This window comes from Harmonia axyridis, chromosome 6 (assembly GCF_914767665.1).
Source record: "Harmonia axyridis chromosome 6, icHarAxyr1.1, whole genome shotgun sequence".
NCBI lineage: Eukaryota > Metazoa > Arthropoda > Insecta > Coleoptera > Coccinellidae > Harmonia > Harmonia axyridis.
In genome coordinates this window covers 27,876,378-27,894,924 of record NC_059506.1, presented here as the reverse complement: position 1 = coordinate 27,894,924, position 18,547 = coordinate 27,876,378, and the positions used below count along the sequence as shown (strand labels likewise).

The 18,547-nt window shown below is 34.4% G+C and overlaps 2 protein-coding genes and 1 long non-coding RNA gene across 17 annotated transcripts in view; 1 reads left to right on the top strand and 2 right to left on the bottom strand.

Moving 5' to 3' along the window:
• Positions 1-9,379, bottom strand: part of LOC123682126 — a 33,895-nt gene extending 24,516 nt beyond the window's left edge. For all 13 annotated transcript variants that reach the window (XM_045620536.1, XM_045620538.1, XM_045620537.1 and 10 more), the window contains exon 1: positions 9,235-9,379. In XM_045620536.1, the coding sequence (XP_045476492.1) occupies positions 9,235-9,294 (60 nt within the window). In that variant the 5' untranslated portion in view covers positions 9,295-9,379. The remainder of the gene's footprint in view (positions 1-9,234) is intronic.
• The window catches only part of LOC123682131 (inositol-3-phosphate synthase 1-A-like), a 29,488-nt gene extending 17,967 nt beyond the window's left edge, over positions 1-11,521 (top strand). For 2 of the 3 annotated variants that reach the window (XM_045620558.1, XM_045620557.1), the window contains exons 2-5: positions 6,054-6,482; positions 9,957-10,454; positions 10,510-10,618; positions 10,754-11,521. In XM_045620558.1, coding sequence (XP_045476514.1) covers positions 6,117-6,482; positions 9,957-10,454; positions 10,510-10,618; positions 10,754-11,190 — 1,410 coding nt within the window. In that variant the 5' untranslated portion in view covers positions 6,054-6,116 and the 3' untranslated portion in view covers positions 11,191-11,521. The remainder of the gene's footprint in view (positions 1-6,053; positions 6,483-9,956; positions 10,455-10,509; positions 10,619-10,753) is intronic. The other variant, XR_006747786.1, reaches the window with a different exon arrangement.
• Positions 11,522-17,446: 5,925 nt separating this feature from the next.
• Positions 17,447-18,412, bottom strand: LOC123682477. The gene is made up of 3 exons (XR_006747822.1): positions 18,242-18,412; positions 18,125-18,184; positions 17,447-18,072 (listed from the first exon to the last, which is right to left on the bottom strand). It is a non-coding gene; the product is annotated as an uncharacterized LOC123682477 (long non-coding RNA).
• Between the last annotated feature and the right edge of the window lie 135 nt (positions 18,413-18,547).

Genomic DNA, 18,547 nt, shown 5'->3' with positions numbered 1-18,547 from the left:
AATCGATGACAAAAACGCTATTAATTTCACTAAAAGGATTATCATTTTTTGCGGATATAAATAATAATTTAGATTATTATTTGTAATAGAAAGTTTTTGGAGAAATTTTTTTTTATCCTGAAATGTTGGGATTCAACGTTTTGAAAATTAGATATTCAAAAAAACTTAATTCTACACGTACTTTTTTTAACTCAAAAATAACCCAAATGATATAAAAAGCATTGTAAAATTACACAAATGTTTTATCACATTCTCTATCATATAGAATATTATGTTGTATCTATTGAAAAGATTCAAGCCGAATAAATTTTCATTACTTATATACAGTTCCTTACTAGGATCGAGGTACAAAGGAAAATGAGAGATTCTTTGGGTAAGAGTAAGAAAAAAATGTTCTATAAACATGGGTCCGCAAACGCTTTGTTTTCGAGATACAGGTTGTTTCTTGTAGTCTTACTTGTTTTTGATGATTATAACAGTTTATCGAATGTTTATGAGTCTTCGTTATATATTGGGTAAATAAGTACCAAAACTAATAATCAATTCATTCATCACAGCTTACTAACTGGATCTTTATAATAATTATTATTATTTGGATTTTCTTGGGGATTACTAGAGTATTGTTTGAATTTTTTTTCTCGAAATCGGTAGCAGATACGACTAAACTACAAAAAACCAAAAGGTATAATATTGGATTGGATTCTTTTTAAATTTTTCTGAATTACCAGTGGTCCACTAAAAAAAAGTTCTTGAGGAAAGAAGCAGGCACTGTTCCAGAAAAAATATCACCCTGTAGATGTGCATCGAAATTAGCATGTCGCATGATAAAAACTTCATATTGGAATATTTATGCCGAAGTAGAGTTGAATATCTTGTTAAGGGAAGATGCATGAAAAAAAATCCCCCTGTTTATCGAAAAAAAAAACATTTGTGGGACATTTTTTCTTGAATTGATCCGAGGAATCTGTCATTTTCGTTTGTAACTCCAATTTAGGAACACCCTGTAGAAGTAGAACTTTGTAAAAAAGGTTGTGATTCCCTATAAGATTCTATCACAAATGAAAAAATTGAAAATAATTTCTTGTTCTTTGGTTCCTCAGAAGTTTTCCCTATTAATTTTATCGATTAAGAAGTTGATACATTTTGTGGGAAAGAGTACTTATGTGCTCCAGCATTGCACATTATATTATTATTTTTTTTTAGCGCTCGTTCCCCGAACCTATCGTTCTATCATTTCGTCTCAATATCTGTATTTTTCGTATTTTGAGCCGTTAATGGTCTCAAAGGATAAGGTTCGACTCCTTGTTGACGAGTCCGTCCTCAAAGATCTAGAATTTTGAAATTTTCACGGTAGGTTCGGATCTCGAATGCCAAGATCATTAATGATCAAAATCCGACTAGGGGTTCCGTAAATATGGTAGTTCGAAATATTGTTTTTCTGCTAATTTCGAATCTCATAATTGAATGAGATGAAAATTTTCATTTATATGAAGAATGACAATTTGAAATCTCGTGAAATTAGAAACAAATAAATTTATGGTGCAGGTGCACATAAGAATATCAATTGAAAAAGTAGTTCACATACTAATCGACCTGTTGAACCATGATAATGTTGCCATAATTTCAAGAATAAACAAACGAATGAATGAATTTGGTTTATTGTTTCTGATAAAATCGATTACGCTAGCTATTTTTTCAAATAGCATTTCTTGAAAAGTATAGGTTGCAACAATGAGTGATTCAAAGGTTCAATAAAACACAAAATAAATTTTACGTAAAAAAGCTTTGCTATGTCGTTTACGATTCTACCGAAAGGTAGAGGAAGTATTGTGTTCACTTTTAGGATGAAGAAAATTTCCGATTAAGAAATCTCGTAACTGTGTGTTTTCTGAATCCTCAACTTCTACAATTTTTATCAGATTTTGATGAAATTTGGTATCAGTATTCAGTTAGGACATTGAAGGTCCCATATGAATTTCACCTCTCTTGAATACAAGGTGTGAGTTGCGTATGCCACTTCTTGAGTGATAATAGTGTTATATGATCGAGAATAACGTTCTGTAAAATAGGTGTCTATTACCATAGTATAAGGAAAGGATAGTAAGCCAGTGTAGTGCTTTTTTCGATTTTGTTGATGTTGAGCGCCATCTAGTTGTACTCACGTTTTACTCGAATTTTACTGTCAAAAATTGGTCCGTAAAGTGGAGTCCTCTGAAAACATCGGTGTTATTTTGAAGAACTAAAATATTTGAAATAGAGTGGTCAGAAGATTTCTATATTTTCATATTTTTTCTGCTCTGTAATAAGCATTTACGCCAGTGGCGTGTATTTGTGATAACTTAATAATAACATAAAAATTGTTGGCAATGTCATGCGACCCCTTTTCAACCACGCCACTGAATGAATTATCGTATTATTTCTGCGCCATCTATAGCTCATGATTCAGCGCTATCTATTATCGAGTTACTTCTCCAAATCCAACTACAGTAGCGACCCCTGGTGACTATTTCCTTGCCGTCAAACGGCGGTTGGCTTACTATCCTTTCCTTATACTATGCTATCACTTATAGAAACGTGAAAGAGTAGTGACACATCTTTTGACAGAGTATTATTCCTTTAATTATATTCATCAGTACTTATGAAAGGAACAAAACACCTTGTAAATGTAATTCACGACTTTGTTGGTAAATGTGTAAAATCTTTTGGATAATTTTCGATAATATTGCTTCATGTTGCGATATTTTGTTAATGCAGCATATGAATTTGGCCTTCAGACATCAAACAGTGGCAACTTTTTTTCGAATAAATTTAGCTTTGATGAGACAAATGAGCACAAGCGATAAAATATCTTTTTGTCCTCCATTGAGGTTTTCATTTTTTCACATATCAATTTTAAAAAAAGTATTCTTTCAATTACAAATCACCATCTTGATGACTTAATTATCAATAATCAAATATTGTAGAACGGAGTTCTAAAAGATTAATCTCACAAAGAATGTACGACCAATGTCTAAAGTCGAAACGGAACTAAAACTATAGTGAAGGAAATGTGCCCAAGATGATCCTCTTAAGCAAGAATTGACGTAATTCCTTAGTTTCTCCGAGTAGCGCAAAACTAATAACGTACATTCCTCTTAGAAGTATCCATCTTTCTATTTTCCAAAACCTTACAAAAGGATCAATACAGGGTGGTGATCCCTGCGGTAACGGTAAGATGATCTCAAGGATCATCTTACCCCATTTCAATTAGCTCCAATATTTTTAATAAGGAAGTCTGTAAAACAAATACATATCTGCAGAGATTATGAAATGATTGGGGCATAAAACATAATATAGATTATCAACTGAATAAACAACTAAAAATCAACATATAGGATAAAATATCACAAAAGAAAGTGAAACAAACATGTATTCCGAGTAGTTGTGTACATATTTCCTTTCATGTGTAACCTCAGATTCTGGAATCATCACTCTTCGAACATTGCACTTTTCTAAGAACCGCTGTGTCAACTGTTTCTGTACGAAGAAGATCTCATAGCAATATAAATATAATATGTATAAGAAATACGAATGTTATAAGATTGAAAATTTTATCACGTGTTGTTTTTGTGATGATAAACTTGTATACAAAAAATGTTTACTGAGTGTTCGGGTTAGGGATTCATCAAACCAAGTAGCTTGACATTTTAACCAACTACACTACTTGAAAATCAAGCTCGTGAAAAATTACATACTTGAGCTTGGCTTGACTTTAGATATTTATTGCTTGACTTGATATCAGGTTACTTGATATTATTTGAGCTTGATATGCACGCGTCGCACGGTATATATTTCTGCAATCTCGTGCGCGCTTAGACTAAATAAGGGGATTCCTCGAGCGCCGAGAGACTGAAGCATTCGCCAATGAGACTTTATTAGTAGTTTTCTCACATTTCTATGGAATCTATTGGTAGATTTTGGTAGTTTCAGAAATATCTTTCCAAACTTGGCCAAGGATTTTTATAGGGATAGAACGATACCGATATTGATATCGGTATATCGGCATATCGGCAGTTGTTGCCGATATATCGTATCGTATCGTATCGGCAAAGAATATCGGCAAAAATATCGGCAAATTTTTTTTGCCTCCTTAGTGCAAAAATGGAATACTTTATCAAACAAAATAAGATTTTTCATTCTAAGGGAAATATTTTTTATTAAAAAAGGAAAACGAATCAACATTAAACAACTATACTAACAAACATAGGTAGGAACTTTATATGGCAGGTACAAAATACAGTACATTAATATATTCATATTCCTAATAACTGAAATTTAATTTCTTGATATTGTGATGTAAAAACACCAACATTTCCGCCCTATCTTCATTAAGTCTATTTCTTTTTGGTTCATAAATATTGCCTAATTCACTGAATAGTTGCTCACTAGACAAACTGGCAGCAGGTGCTGACAGGTACACCGAAGCTGCGGTGAACAAACAAGGAAATTTTTTCTTTTCTGCCTCCCACCACTCGAAAGGAGATTTATCTTTCGGTTGTGTTGAACATTCCAAATATGTTATTACTTCATTTTCCCATGCTTGCATGTTTTTTGTTTTAGTGGTTTCGGTCGAAGTAGAGGCAATACTGTCAAAGGTTCCCCAGAATGTATTTTCCTTATTTAAATCGCTTAAAGGAATATTATCATCTTCCGAAGATTCGAGATCCACTTCAGCTACAGTATTATACTTCCTTTTAATTAAATTTTTAATACAGGTTAATATTTGTCCTTTGGTATCTTTAGGGAAAAAATTCATTTTAAATCTTGAACTAAGAATGTGGCAACATACAGATTTTCTCGTTGAAATATTGTTTCACCAAGTCTTCTTTCTAAACTTGTTAAAAGTTCATTCTTCATTGTGCCTACACCAGCAAAGATTGGCCCCTCTTTAGATAAATATTCTTTTAATGTTACGACTAATGGAATCACTTCAGAAATGCAACATTGCTCTTTACTTGCAGTTTTTGTGATTTCTTCAAATGGCCTTAAAATATTGAGGATGTTTTTCACCAATTCCCATTCAGAGTAAGTAAGGTTGGTGAGACCATCATTGTTGGTAATATATAATGTGATCGCTTCTTTTTGTTCCAATAAACGCTCAAGCATATAGTACGTAGAATTCCAACGCGTTTGAATATCCTGAATCAACTTTTTTTTTTTTAAATTCAACTGGTTTTGAATTTGTTCAAGTTTACCACATGCCAATTGAGAATGACTGAAATGTCCCACGATTTTCCGAGATTTTGCGATTGCATCATTAATAGCTCTTTGACTGTTGATGTATTCATGGGTGGCGTTAGGTTTGCCGATACGATATATCGGTATATCGGCATATCGGCACGTAAATATCGGTATCGGCCGATATATCGTATCGGCAAAAAAAAGTGATATCGTTCTATCACTAGATTTTTATCAACGCCAGCATCTTCAGCTCCTGTTGAAAGACAATTTTCCAGAGCTGCTCTTACAGTTAAAAAACCCGCAATAGGTTAGGCGACAAATCTATAAAATGCCTCATGTGTCTTAGATCCTGGATGGAAAATTATGAAATCAAACAAAGCTTGGAGATTTCTCAATATTAAGAAACTTTATTTTGTTATGATTTATATTGATTTAATTTATGTTTCTATTTAAAAAAAGTTGATAGTTTCGGTTCTTTTATTCAATTAGTTTAATGAATAAAAGTGTTTCTTGTAAGGTTTCTTCTCATTTCATAATTTTTTTTTCATTGATGTGATACAACACAATAAAACTGCTAAAAATCAAGAAGCTTGATATGATTTAGTCACTTGATAAATCACTGAATAAATAATTGACTTGAGCTTCACATGAAATCAAGTCAAGCTCAAGCCAAGTAGCTTGAAATTCAAGCCAAGCTGTGAATCCCTAGTTTTTATGTCACTATATTTTCCAAGCAAAATAATTCACAAAGTAATTATACAGAATCCATTGGTTTTGTGATACGTGTAAAACTTCGTCCAAGTCAGAAATTAAAGTTTTGCTGTTTTTCACAGGTAACACCCAAAACGGAGCACTTGGTCATCCGCACCAATCGCAGAGTACCCCGTTTGGGGGTTATGTTAGTAGGCTGGGGAGGTAACAACGGTAGCACCTTCACAGCTGCCTTGATTGCCAACAAGCTTGGCCTCTCCTGGCCCACCAAAAATGGAACCCAAAGCGCAAATTGGTATGGTTCCGTGACACAAGCAAGCACAGTGCATTTAGGAAAGAATGTGAACGTGCCATTAGGTAAGCTGTTGCCTACGGTCGATCCAAACGATATTGTTGTGGATGGCTGGGATATAAGTGGTAAAGATCTGGCAGAATCTATGGAGAGGGCTAGAGTTTTGGAGCCGAGCCTAGTTGAGATGTTGAAACCGCATATGAAGAAGTATAAGCCGAGGGCTTCCGTATACGTACCTGATTTCATTGCTGCCAACCAGGTAAGGATGGAGAAATAAAAAACTATTTTTCTAACAGTTGATCTTGTGGTAAAATTATGTTTATTCGCATAAAATCAGACAGAAACGACGAATTAGTGATCAAATTCAAGAATAACTCCTGAAAGAAAAGACCTAAAAACTAGAAATATTCAAGGACGCAGCGATTGAACTCAACAATTGATAAAAATTCCATTATGTTGACTGACGACCAAAACCAACCTATACCTCAATTGTAAAGTTGGCAATATTAAGCTACATTGGTTTGTACCCTCCGTTCTCCGTGAAAGTCTAGGGTAATATCGACCGTGGCCCACCCTGTATATAAAATAATAATTTTAAGCTTCGTCTTAATTGCGTCATGAAAAACATAGAAATTTCTAGCTGACTGTGTAAAAATATCTAATAATTAAGTGGCGACAAAGCCGAGCAAGTTAAAACTTTGCGTGTAGATGTATAGGGTGTTTTTTTCGAGGTATATAACTTCAAGTTGGCATTACTGTTCAAGATGGCGACCGATTTAACAGCTGTCAAGTGATTTATTCTCAGTTTGGTTTGGCAATTCATCATGAATAGACTCACGCCTGAACAACGCTTGCAAATAGTGCAATTTTATTTCGAAAATAATGGTTCTGTGCGGAAAACGTATCGCGCACTACGTCCAGTTTATCGTCGACAAAATCGTCCATCACAGCAATTGAATGGCTACGTCAACAAACAAAACTGCCGCATTTGGAGTGAAGCTAATCCTCAAGTGTATGTCGAAACACCGTTACATCCAGAAAAACTGACTGTTTGGTGCGCTTTATCAGCTGGTGGAATCATTGGTCCGTACTTCTTCAAAAACGATGATGGCCAGAACGTTACAGTCAATGGTGATCGGTATAGAGCCATGATTACTAACTTTTTCATTCCTGAATTGAAAAACTATGATGTCCAGGAGCTGTGGTTCCAACAAGACGGCGCAACATGTCACACAGCTCGTGCCACAATCGATTTATTGAAAGACACGTTTGGTGACCGCCTAATTTCACGTTTTGGAACTGTGAATTGGCCTCCAAGATCTTGTGATTTAACACCGCTAGACTACTTTCTGTGGGGCTATGTAAAGTCATTGGTCTATGCGGATAAGCCACAAACCCTTGACCATTTGGAAGTCAACATTCGCCGTGTTATTGCCGATATACGGCCACAAATGTTGGTAAAAGTCATCGAAAATGGACGTCCAGATTGGACTACATACGAGCCAGCCGTTGCGGTCATATGCCAGAAATCATATTTAAAATGTAATGCCACAAGATTATCTTGCGGATAAATAAAATTCATGTCAATCGAATAATCCATCGTTGTTTTATTGCAATTTAAAATTCTATAGCTCTAAAAAAGACACCCTTTCTCGAAGAAGTGATCACTATTGTCCACCGAGATCTTGTGATTTAACACCTCTAAACTTTTTTCTTTGGGGCCACATACAGTCTCAAATGTGCAAGTTGGCCATGAAAAGTTTTATGAAAAGGATATACTGCTACAACCATCGCCATGACGGTCATTTGGCTGATACATAGATCTAATAATAATAATGGATATTAGGTCTATGGGCTGATTTTCATCGTTAATGGCATACTTGTTGAAATATACTTGTTGTTTATATAATAATGAAACCCCTTATTGTAAAACTCTTTATAACAAGATATACTTAACAACGCAATCAACACGAAATTTTGCACAAAGTTCAAAATTGTAATTCTCTATATCTACACGCAAAACTCTTCTTGAATTTTCTCTTGTTCTGTAGCCATGATCAACATGCAAAACAAAATTATAGAGAAGCTCTGATCCGATTTTGTCCATTAATGAGAGCTTTACGTCATCGGCATCCAAACCTAACCTGCAAATCTCAAGTTTTTAGGTTTTTCCATTCGGTAGTTGTTTACGGACATTTAATTGTATTTGACCATGCATTCGTCATCAGTTATTAAAACTTTTCGTTTTTTATCAGCTCAAAATTCGAAAAATTTAGGTAGGTAATTCATTAAAAAGAATACTTTATATCTAAAACTTAATTTCAGTAATATCTAGTTAATCGTTATAGATAATAAAATCTTCAGAAAAATATATGATTATATTAAAAACCTATTATATTCATAAAAATCTAAAAACTATTGAGTTTGAATTTTGACAAAATGATCTGTTCCCTAGAACAAGCTAGAACAAATAATAAAAATGCAAACAGCAAGTGTGTCTTCTGTCTCAAGTTTGTTCGAACGTTATCGTAAAAGAGATATGAAAGCAAATATTGAATAAGTTTAATTGATGACTTATCATCAACTTATTCAATTTATGCAAAGTTAAAACTCAGTTATAGATTTTGGAAATTGTAATGTCAGTAAATAATAAGAAGGGCATATGATTTTATGATAAAAATTGTTGTCATTATCACCGTTTGAGATAATGTGAGGGCAACTTCATATATCACATCGCTGTGTGCTACCTTGGTAACATTTGTAACATTATTCATTGTTAATCACTACACCTATTTAGTTGTTTCATTCACAAAACATTCATTATTATTCAATAGGACCTTATGCCTTATTTCTAATGATGAATTTCAATTATTAACTGCAAACACTCTATTAGTTTTGGTAAGCTAAACACACCATTCTTGAAAGCGAAGTAACAAGACACAAGATGCAACGTCAAATAAAAGTCGATTGACTTGTAGCAAAAACTAAATAAAAAATAAACTGAAACTCACGACGCAGCCGTCTGTAACAATTCTCCAATCAGGCGGGCGGAACAATCGATCAGAAAACATTTGAACTTAATTAAATCATCAAACTTCTTCCAAAAACATAAACATTAAATAATAGGAGATGTCAAAAATCTAAGTGACACAGAACACAGAGCAATACAGCATTCTGTATTACGCATATGAAAATATTCTGTGGCAGAATGGCAGAATTTTTAAAACTGACAGTTGAGGTCAAACATCGCTTCGCACAGTGGCGGCGCAGTAAGTTGAAATAGAGGCTAACAATTGTAGATAAAAATGAGCTAACACAAAATTGACATGAAAGTCAGAATGCAGTTGAGTTGATGTTGTTTCTTCCAATGTTGGTATTTGCAATAATATATCAAATAAGCTTGGAAATTTGTGTGCTGATAATGGTGAATTGAGCTCACGAAATTAGTCGAAAAAAAAAGTTTTCACAGTTAATAAATAAATAAATTGTTTCACTAGAAATCAGGCTCGGATCCAGGCCCGAATTTAAAGGGGAGGGGGAGAACAGAAATTGAGTCAAATTAAATTTCTGCTGATCTTGTAATTTTTTTAGCCTAAATATGTCAAATTCTAGGGGATTCCCAGTTCATTTGGGGGGAACGTTGTTGAATTTCTCACTTATGCCAATAATTCTAATTGTTTCATCTGAATTCTTCTCATTCAATTTTCCAAACACTCAACAAATTTCGTTACAGTCTTCAAGAGCCGACAACGTCATAGAAGGTAGCAAGAAGAAGCAAGTTGAGCAGATATGTAGAGACATAGAATCTTTCCGATCCAAAGAGCGTCTGGAAAAGGTCATTGTTCTCTGGACTGCGAACACAGAGCGTTTCTGCGACATTATAACAGGGGTGAACGACACCGCCGATAACCTGAAGGAGGCCATAGAAGAAAACCATGAAGAAGTCTCACCATCCACCTTATTCGCTTACGCTGCCATCAGCATGGGATGTCCTTACATCAACGGCTCCCCCCAGAACACTTTCGTTCCGGGCCTGATCGAATATGCCGAAAAAAAAGGTGTTTACATTGGAGGCGACGATTTCAAATCCGGCCAGACCAAATTTAAGAGCGTAATTGTTGACTTTTTGGTCTCTGCCGGAATCAAGCCTGTCAGCATTGTCAGTTACAACCATCTGGGGAACAATGATGGCAAAAACCTGTCGGCACCTGCTCAATTCCGTTCTAAGGAGGTAGGACCGGAAGAAGTTAGATTGGAGGATTTTTTTTATATCGATTTTCTTGCAGATTTCGAAGAGTAACGTTGTGGATGATATGGTGCAATCCAATGATGTTTTGTACAAGCCAGGGGAGAAACCTGATCACGTGGTTGTGATCAAATACGTTCCCTATGTCGGTGAGTTTTGAGATTATTGAAAAATGTTATAGCACAGGGTTCCTCACGGACAACTGTCGCATACCAACGTGTTCTTTCAAAAATAATTGCAAAAATAAACAAGATCATGTGATAAAATGTAACCCATAATTTTAGGTGACTCCAAACGTGCAATGGACGAATACGTCTCAGAGATCATGATGGGAGGCCTGAACACCATCGCTGTTCACAACACCTGTGAAGACTCCCTTCTAGCAACACCATTGATACTTGACCTCATCGTACTGACGGAGCTCTGTACAAGAATCAAAATGAAGAAGTCAAACCAGACAGATCAAGAGTTCACTGGTTTTCATTCAGTTCTTTCGATATTGAGCTATCTGTGCAAAGCGCCATTGGTACCTGATGGTACCCCCGTTGTGAACGCCCTCTTCAGGCAGAGAGCTTGCATAGAGAACATCATGAGAGCTTGCATAGGATTGCCACCAGACAACAACATGTTGTTGGAGTATAAGCTTCCAGTATTGATGGACGAAGGTGTCAAGGAAACTCCAAGCAAAAAGCTGAAATATGAACATGGGGAGGATTATTAATCTTCTTAAGGAAGTGAGGATGTTGGGTTTTTCTTCTGTTATTGGATGTCGTTTCATCATATAGCTTAGGAATATTTGGTAATATGTATGTTATTGGTGGAGGATAAGTATTTCTATTTTTAACGTTGAAATATTTTAGAGTATATTTGAGATAACTGCAGCAGATCAAACTAAATGTGCATGTCTTTGAAACTGAACTGAAAAAATGGTAATAACAATTCCTTTTTTATTTATTGATCTGAAATGAAATATTTAATTATCTGTTAGAAATTCAAACAGTCGAACTGACTGAATTGTTTCAAGATCAATAAATAAACGTACTTAACAATAATTTCGTATTTTTCTGTAATTTTGTTTTTCAGTATTTAATGGATATTTAGAATGAATCCCCAAATTAGTCAGAGAATGAGAACCTGATGCTTAGCTTTCGAATAGATTCAGTAGAATCAGTATCGAAATATAGTAAGGTGTGGAGTCGAAGTATCTCTATGTGATTATTACTCTGAGTTGTGGAATTTTAGGTTATATTGTGTAAAGATTCGTTTTCCTCGGACAGCCTCCGTCGACCGCCGCGTTCAGATAATTTTATCTAACCAATCGCAATTCTAGCAATTACGTAGCTCCGCCCACCTGCTAGAATTGCGATTGGTTAGATAAAATCGTAGGAACGCGGCGGTCGACGGAGACTGTCCGAGGAAAACGCACCTTAAGTTGCCTGTATTCCATTCAAAATATAAAAACAACTCACTCTTAGAACTTTATTTTCAATTAGCAGATTATTAGTCACATAATACAGGCTGATTTTTAGTGATTCGAAATTTGTTTAAGCGGAGAATTTAGTGAATATAATATTGGTTTAAGACAAAGCTGAGTCGAGAATATTTAGAAGATTGAATTTTTAATTGCCAGATTGTCAAGGGTTTTTCAATATGGAAATGTGTATTCCACATAGAAGACGAATAAAGCTATCAAAACGCCAACTCCAAATATCAAAAGTGGAAAAACAATAAATTTAAAGGTTAAACTCTTAATTTGAAAAAACATTTGAACAGGTTCAATGTCAAAATAAGACGACATAATGCGTTTTTTGAAACCATGCTGATCGAAATAGAAGAAATAACGATTAACATTTTCAGAAATAGGATGTCCTTTCATTAAATGAGAACCCAAATAATCTCTTGTGACCTCAGGCATTAGCTTTATCACCAAACTTCTACCAATATTATCCCTGTTATTTTTCTGTCTAAAATTCAAACTTTCTTCTTCTATGATTGTTGCCATATCTTTTTCAGTGATGATTTGGTTGTAACAATCGCCACTAATATCGCAGTCCTTCACGTGTTTATTGAAATAGTCAAGCATTTTATCATTTTCAGAAAAAAAAGTCAATCCTAGTTCATAAGCATAAGAATCCAGCCCTATTGTCAAATTGTGATCCATTATATCTTGAGCAGTCTCTATCGGCTTTTGAAAGTTGAAACCCGACAGAAGAAAGGGAAAACCAGATTTGAAAATAGCAGACATCATGAATGTGACAAACAATAACAATATTGCCATGATGCTTTGGGATACATAAGATAACTCTAAAGAAATCGGTTGCTCTATGGACAACTTCATTATCATAGAACATTTTTGCCAGATGTAAGAGGATTCAAGTGAATGGATATCGGTGAAACTCCAGACTACAAGAAAAACGACCAAAGTCCCAAACCAGTATATCCAAACTTCTATGGTTAATATATGGAAAATGTACTTCCATCGAGGTAATTCATCAGGGGATGGAACAATCCAGTAGAGGCATACATAAACATAGGGATAAACTAGATCTACTTTCAAAGACATTGGTTCAATAACATAAATATCGTATGTTTTGTTCAGAAGTCGTTTTTCCCCTAAATTGACTATATCATCCTCTTCATGAGTATCCATCATGAACACTACTGTGATGTTCATTTGGGTCAAGATATGGTCCCATAAGTCGATGTCATATCCCTTTTTGTCACAATCTGTACAAATATCGTAAGGGGGATATAACATCATTCCCATAGTTACAGACGAGTTTGTCCAAACTGTAGGTGCTTTCTCCTCGAAAAAATTGATAGGTTCTTCGTCTGAGGAAATAACAGAGTTACAGGTTGTTATTTCCTTCCAACGTTTGTCTGTTACCCGAAGCATTCTGTTTTTGTATGGGTAATAAGTGAAAATTTTCCACGAAGTTGTATCCACAAATATTACGTTTAAAATAAATTCAGACGCCAAAAAGGTTGACAGGTTGGGTGAAATACTTGATCCAAACAGGATATACTTCGCTCTGGGATTGAAAAATATGTCATTGTAGAAGAAATGTACGAAATTTTCTATAACCGTTTCATCTAGATTGATGACGTAAATATCCGGTTTCATGGAAATGTCTATGGTTGCTTCGTCCTTTAGATTTATTCTGAATGTTGGTAATGATAGTTGGATGTCAGTGTTGATTGCGAATATTCTGTAGTCATTTCGGACAAATGTTGACAGAAGAATTTTATTCAAACAAAGATATAAAGTGAGTGAAGTCGAAGAGTCTATAGCTGATATCATATTTGAGTTGATTTACGAAACTTAATGTGAGTGGAACTTTACTTTTCAATAATTTATTCGATATTCATGAACTGTTGAATCGGTTTCTTTCAATGCAACAATGAAAAAATTCAAACTTCGTTTCTTTTTTGTTGCGGTAAAAGCTTTTTTATTGAAATACAAATTAACATTAATGGACATGTGGGTTTTGTTTAGATCATTCCGTATAATAATGTCAATACCTATATATTTTTTGAATTTAATTGCTATTCGATCGATAACCAAGAAAGCAAAGTACTTTCCTCTCGTAGATTCCTTTGCATTACTGGGGAAATGTGCCTAAAAGGAAATAATTCCTGAAATGGGATCATAAATATTTGTATGATCATTTCAAAAAGATGACGATATAAAAAGCTAGTTCAATATATGTTCTATGCGAGTTGTTCTCGAGCCAAGTTACCCTCTCTGGGGTTTGGTGTTTCGTTCCGAGATCGCTGGTGGACTCATCAGTTGGGCTATCCAGCGATATTTGCCCAAGTCACACCATCGTGGAGAGGTGCCCCTGCTTCAACGCAACGACCCCTTTATATCCGGCGGAGCCGAAGTTGTGTGGCGCGAAAACTCGTAGCGCCATCTCTGAGTAGACAGTGTCACTACAATGGTAATATTTCAAGGTGAATAAAAACTGGCTCAATATTCCGGCTTCAGAAAAGATATAAAAAATGTATCTGTATGCACTCATTTCATTTCTCTGAATGTTGGGATTTCATGTTGATACGGTTAGGGGGTTAGGTGCCTTATCTTATTATTATAGTTTCGTGAATTCGGTGACACTTTGTCTCGATTACTCTATTCTACTTAGAAAATAAATCAACTTCACTCTTAGGACTTTATTATCAATTAACAGATTATTTGTCATACAATACAGGCTGATATTTAGTGATTCAAAATTAGTTTAAGCGAAGCATGGTGAATATATTATCGATTTACCTCCAACTAATTGATTTGCATTCATATATTGGGAGGAAAAAGATGAATTATAAATATTAAGGAGGTTATATTTTCTTATTGCTTTACTGTCAAGGGTTTTTCAACTGGAGTTGTGGATTCGACATAGAAGACGACTAAAGCAACCGAAATGCCAAACCCAAATATTAAAAGGGGAAAAACAATGAATTCCAAGGTTAAACTCTTGATTTGAAAGAACATTTGAACAGGTTCAATTTCAAAATAATATGACATAATTCGTTTTTTGAAACCATGCTGATCGAAATACAAGAAATAACGATTAACATCTTCAGAAATAGGATGACCTTTTATTAAATGAGAACCTAGTTGTTCTCTTATGACCTCGGGCATTAGTTTTCTCACTAAACTTCTATCCATGCTATCTCTGTTATTTTTCTGCCTGAAATTCAAACTTTCTTCTTCCATGATTGTTGCCATATCCCTTTCAGCGATGATTTGATCGTAACAATCGCCACTAACATCGCAGTACTTTACGTGTGAATTGAAGTAATCGAGCATTTCATCATTCTGAGAAAAGTAGGATATTCCTAGTTCATAAGCATAAGAATCCAGTCCTAACGTCAAATTGTGGTCCATTATGTCTTGAGGAGTCTCAATCGGCTTTTGAAAGTTGAAACCCGATAGAAGGAAGGGAAAACCAGATTTAAAAATAGCGGACATGATGAATGTGAAAAATAGTACCAATATTACCATGATGCTTTGGGATACATAAGATAACTCTATAGAAATCGGTTGCTCTATGGACAACTTCATGATCATAGAACATTTCTGCCAGATATAAGATGCTTCAAGTGAATGGTTATCGATAAATCCCCAAAATATTATAATAACGATCAAAGATCCAATCCAGTATATCCACACTTCCGTTGTTGATAGGTGGAAAATGTACTTCCATCTTGGTAATTCTTCAGGGGATGGAACAACCCAGTAGAGATATATATAAACGTAGGGATAAACTGGATCTGTGTATAAAGAGGTTAGTTCACAAAGATAAATATCGTATGTTTTATTCAGTATATGTTTTTCCCCTATATCAATTATATCATCCCCTGCATAATTATCCAACATGTATACTCCTGTGATGTTCATATGGGCCAAAACATGGTCCCATAAGTCGACGTCAGAGCCCCTTTTGTCGCAATCTGTACAAATATCATAAGGGGGGTAAATCATCATTCCTACAGTTACAGACGAGTTTGTCCAAACTTTTGGAGTTTTCTTCTCGAAATAATTGATAGGTTTTTCGACCGAGGAAATAACAGAGTTACAGGTTGTTATTTCCTTCCAACGGTTGTCTGTTACTCGGAGCATTCTGTTTTTGTATGGGTAATAAGTGAAAATTTTCCACGAAGTTATATCCACAAATATTACGTTTAAAATAAATTCAGACGCAAGAAAGGTTGACATGTTGGGGGAAATACTTGATCCAAAAAGAATATACTGCGCTCTGGGATTGAAAAGTGTCTCATTGTAGAAAAAATGTACGAAATGTTCCATCACCGTTTCATCTGAATTGATCACGTAAACATCCGGTTTTAGGGAATTGTCTATGGTTGCTTCGTCCTTTAGATTTATTCTGAATGTTGGTAACGATAGTTCGATGTCAGTGTTGATTGCGAATATTCTGTAGTCATTTCGGACAAATGTTGAGAGAAGAATCTTATTCAAACAAAGACATAAAGTGAGTGAAGACGAAGGGTCTATAGCTGATATCATATTTGTGTTGATTTTAAAAACTGGTGAGCGAAACTATCTATTCCACTTTTCGATTATTTATATTAGCTATCACGTATTCATGAAGAAATGAAACGGTTTCTTTTAATGCAGCAATGAAAAAATTAAAAGTTCATTGATTTTTTGTTATACTAAAAGCCTTCCTATAGAAATACAAATTATCATTAATGGACAGGCGGGTTTTTTTCAGATCTTTCAGTGCAATAATGTTCATATCGATATATTTTTGAGCTCTTTCTTGTCACCGTTCGTCTATTTTTTCGTGGCAATGTTAGTAGAGTGACTATTGCTTATAGCGACATCGGATATAACGACATATCGGTTATAGCGTCTACAATTCAGATCCCCGAATCAGTTTTTTTCAAAACCCATTGAAGACGTATTGCATATAGCTACATCGAAAATAACGACGTACTGATATAGATATAGCGACTGAAAATTAGCCCTGAGAAGAGACCATTTGAAAAATTATAAAAAAGGTAAGTAGCATATCCGGTAACAACGAGGTTTGAATTCTGCTCTGTTATATGTGGTTCAAATAACCCATTTATTCCCGATTCAAGGGTAGGCAGCGCCCTCTTCAGCATGCTTTTTCGGCTAAAGGTAAGATATTGTAAACAAAAATATTTTGAGTGTTATTTGTGAAGAAAGAAATATGATGGACAAAGAAAATAGTGTATTCCTCAGTTTAACTGAATATTTCCGGTATTTGGAAGCAACTCCAAATAATAGGAATGTGATAGAAGGTGAATTCATTCTAATTTAAGAATAATCGTCCATTATCTAAAAAACAAACATTTTAGGAGAAGCGGTCTTGAATGCATGTAATTATGTTAATTATTATTTATTTTTCAAGCAATAATTCATTCATTGAAATTAAGGTGCCCTTTGATGAAGAATATATATGTTAACTTCTTTGAAAAAAATATATATTGAGAAAATGTTACACCATATTTGTAATGAATAATTGAAAAATTAATATATTTTTTGAAATAAAATTCCAGTTATTCTATTTCCACTTATTTATTATTTAAATAACAACTAACCCATACACTGAAAGGTGACAAATGGGATACAGATTATATATATATATATATATATATATATATATATATAAATAACAACTGTTTCGCTACACAGAAGCTTTAGATTTAACATCTATATTGCTACTCGAAATAAAGGCAAAATACAAAAATATTCAGAAATTATCTTCAGAAAAAATGGGGCTGGACAGGTTTACAATCGCACAACATATAATCATTATTTCTTCTATTTTAGGAACCAGGTTCCACGGTAAAACATTACTCAAAATTTTGAAAATTTTTATCCTCTGGTTCACACGTTCGATATGGACTCTTGCTCTAGCTATGAATATATTTTGTTCAACCTCCTGAAGAGAAATTTGTTTTCTGTTTCGCATGAATGGTGGGCGAATCAGTTTTATTCCGTTTTCCGAACAAATTTCATCAATTAGAAAACTTCAATCCACCATAATGGCATCCTCATTAGGCTTCAGGGAGGATATGACACCACTCTGCTCAAAAATTATTGAATAATTTCCTGAAATTTCATTATCATCATTCGATTCAACTAGAATATCTCAATACTTTACCTGAGCATGAAGTTCATTTTCATCTTGATTTTGTGTCATTACTTCACAGTCAGATTTCAACTGAAAATTTGTAAATATTAGATTTATTTTCATTTGAAAGGATCATTATATAATTACAATTGGTTGTTGTACAGGATCATATCTAGTTAAATTCAGTCTTTCTTTCTTCTTTATGTTCTCATGAGTACCTGTAGGAAGGTTTTTTGTTGGGACTGCATTTCTTTTCAAATTTCGGCGTCTCAAGTTAGTTTTTCTCGGTCTCAAACACAAATCTGCGTGTCTCAGCTCATACCTGAATATTGAAAATATTACTACACATGGAGCTCGATTGATACTGATATTTTTACAACTTACTTTGTGTATGAAAATCAGACTCTTCAAAATGCTTTGAACAAACTTTCATGGAAGGTGTTATTTTCTTTC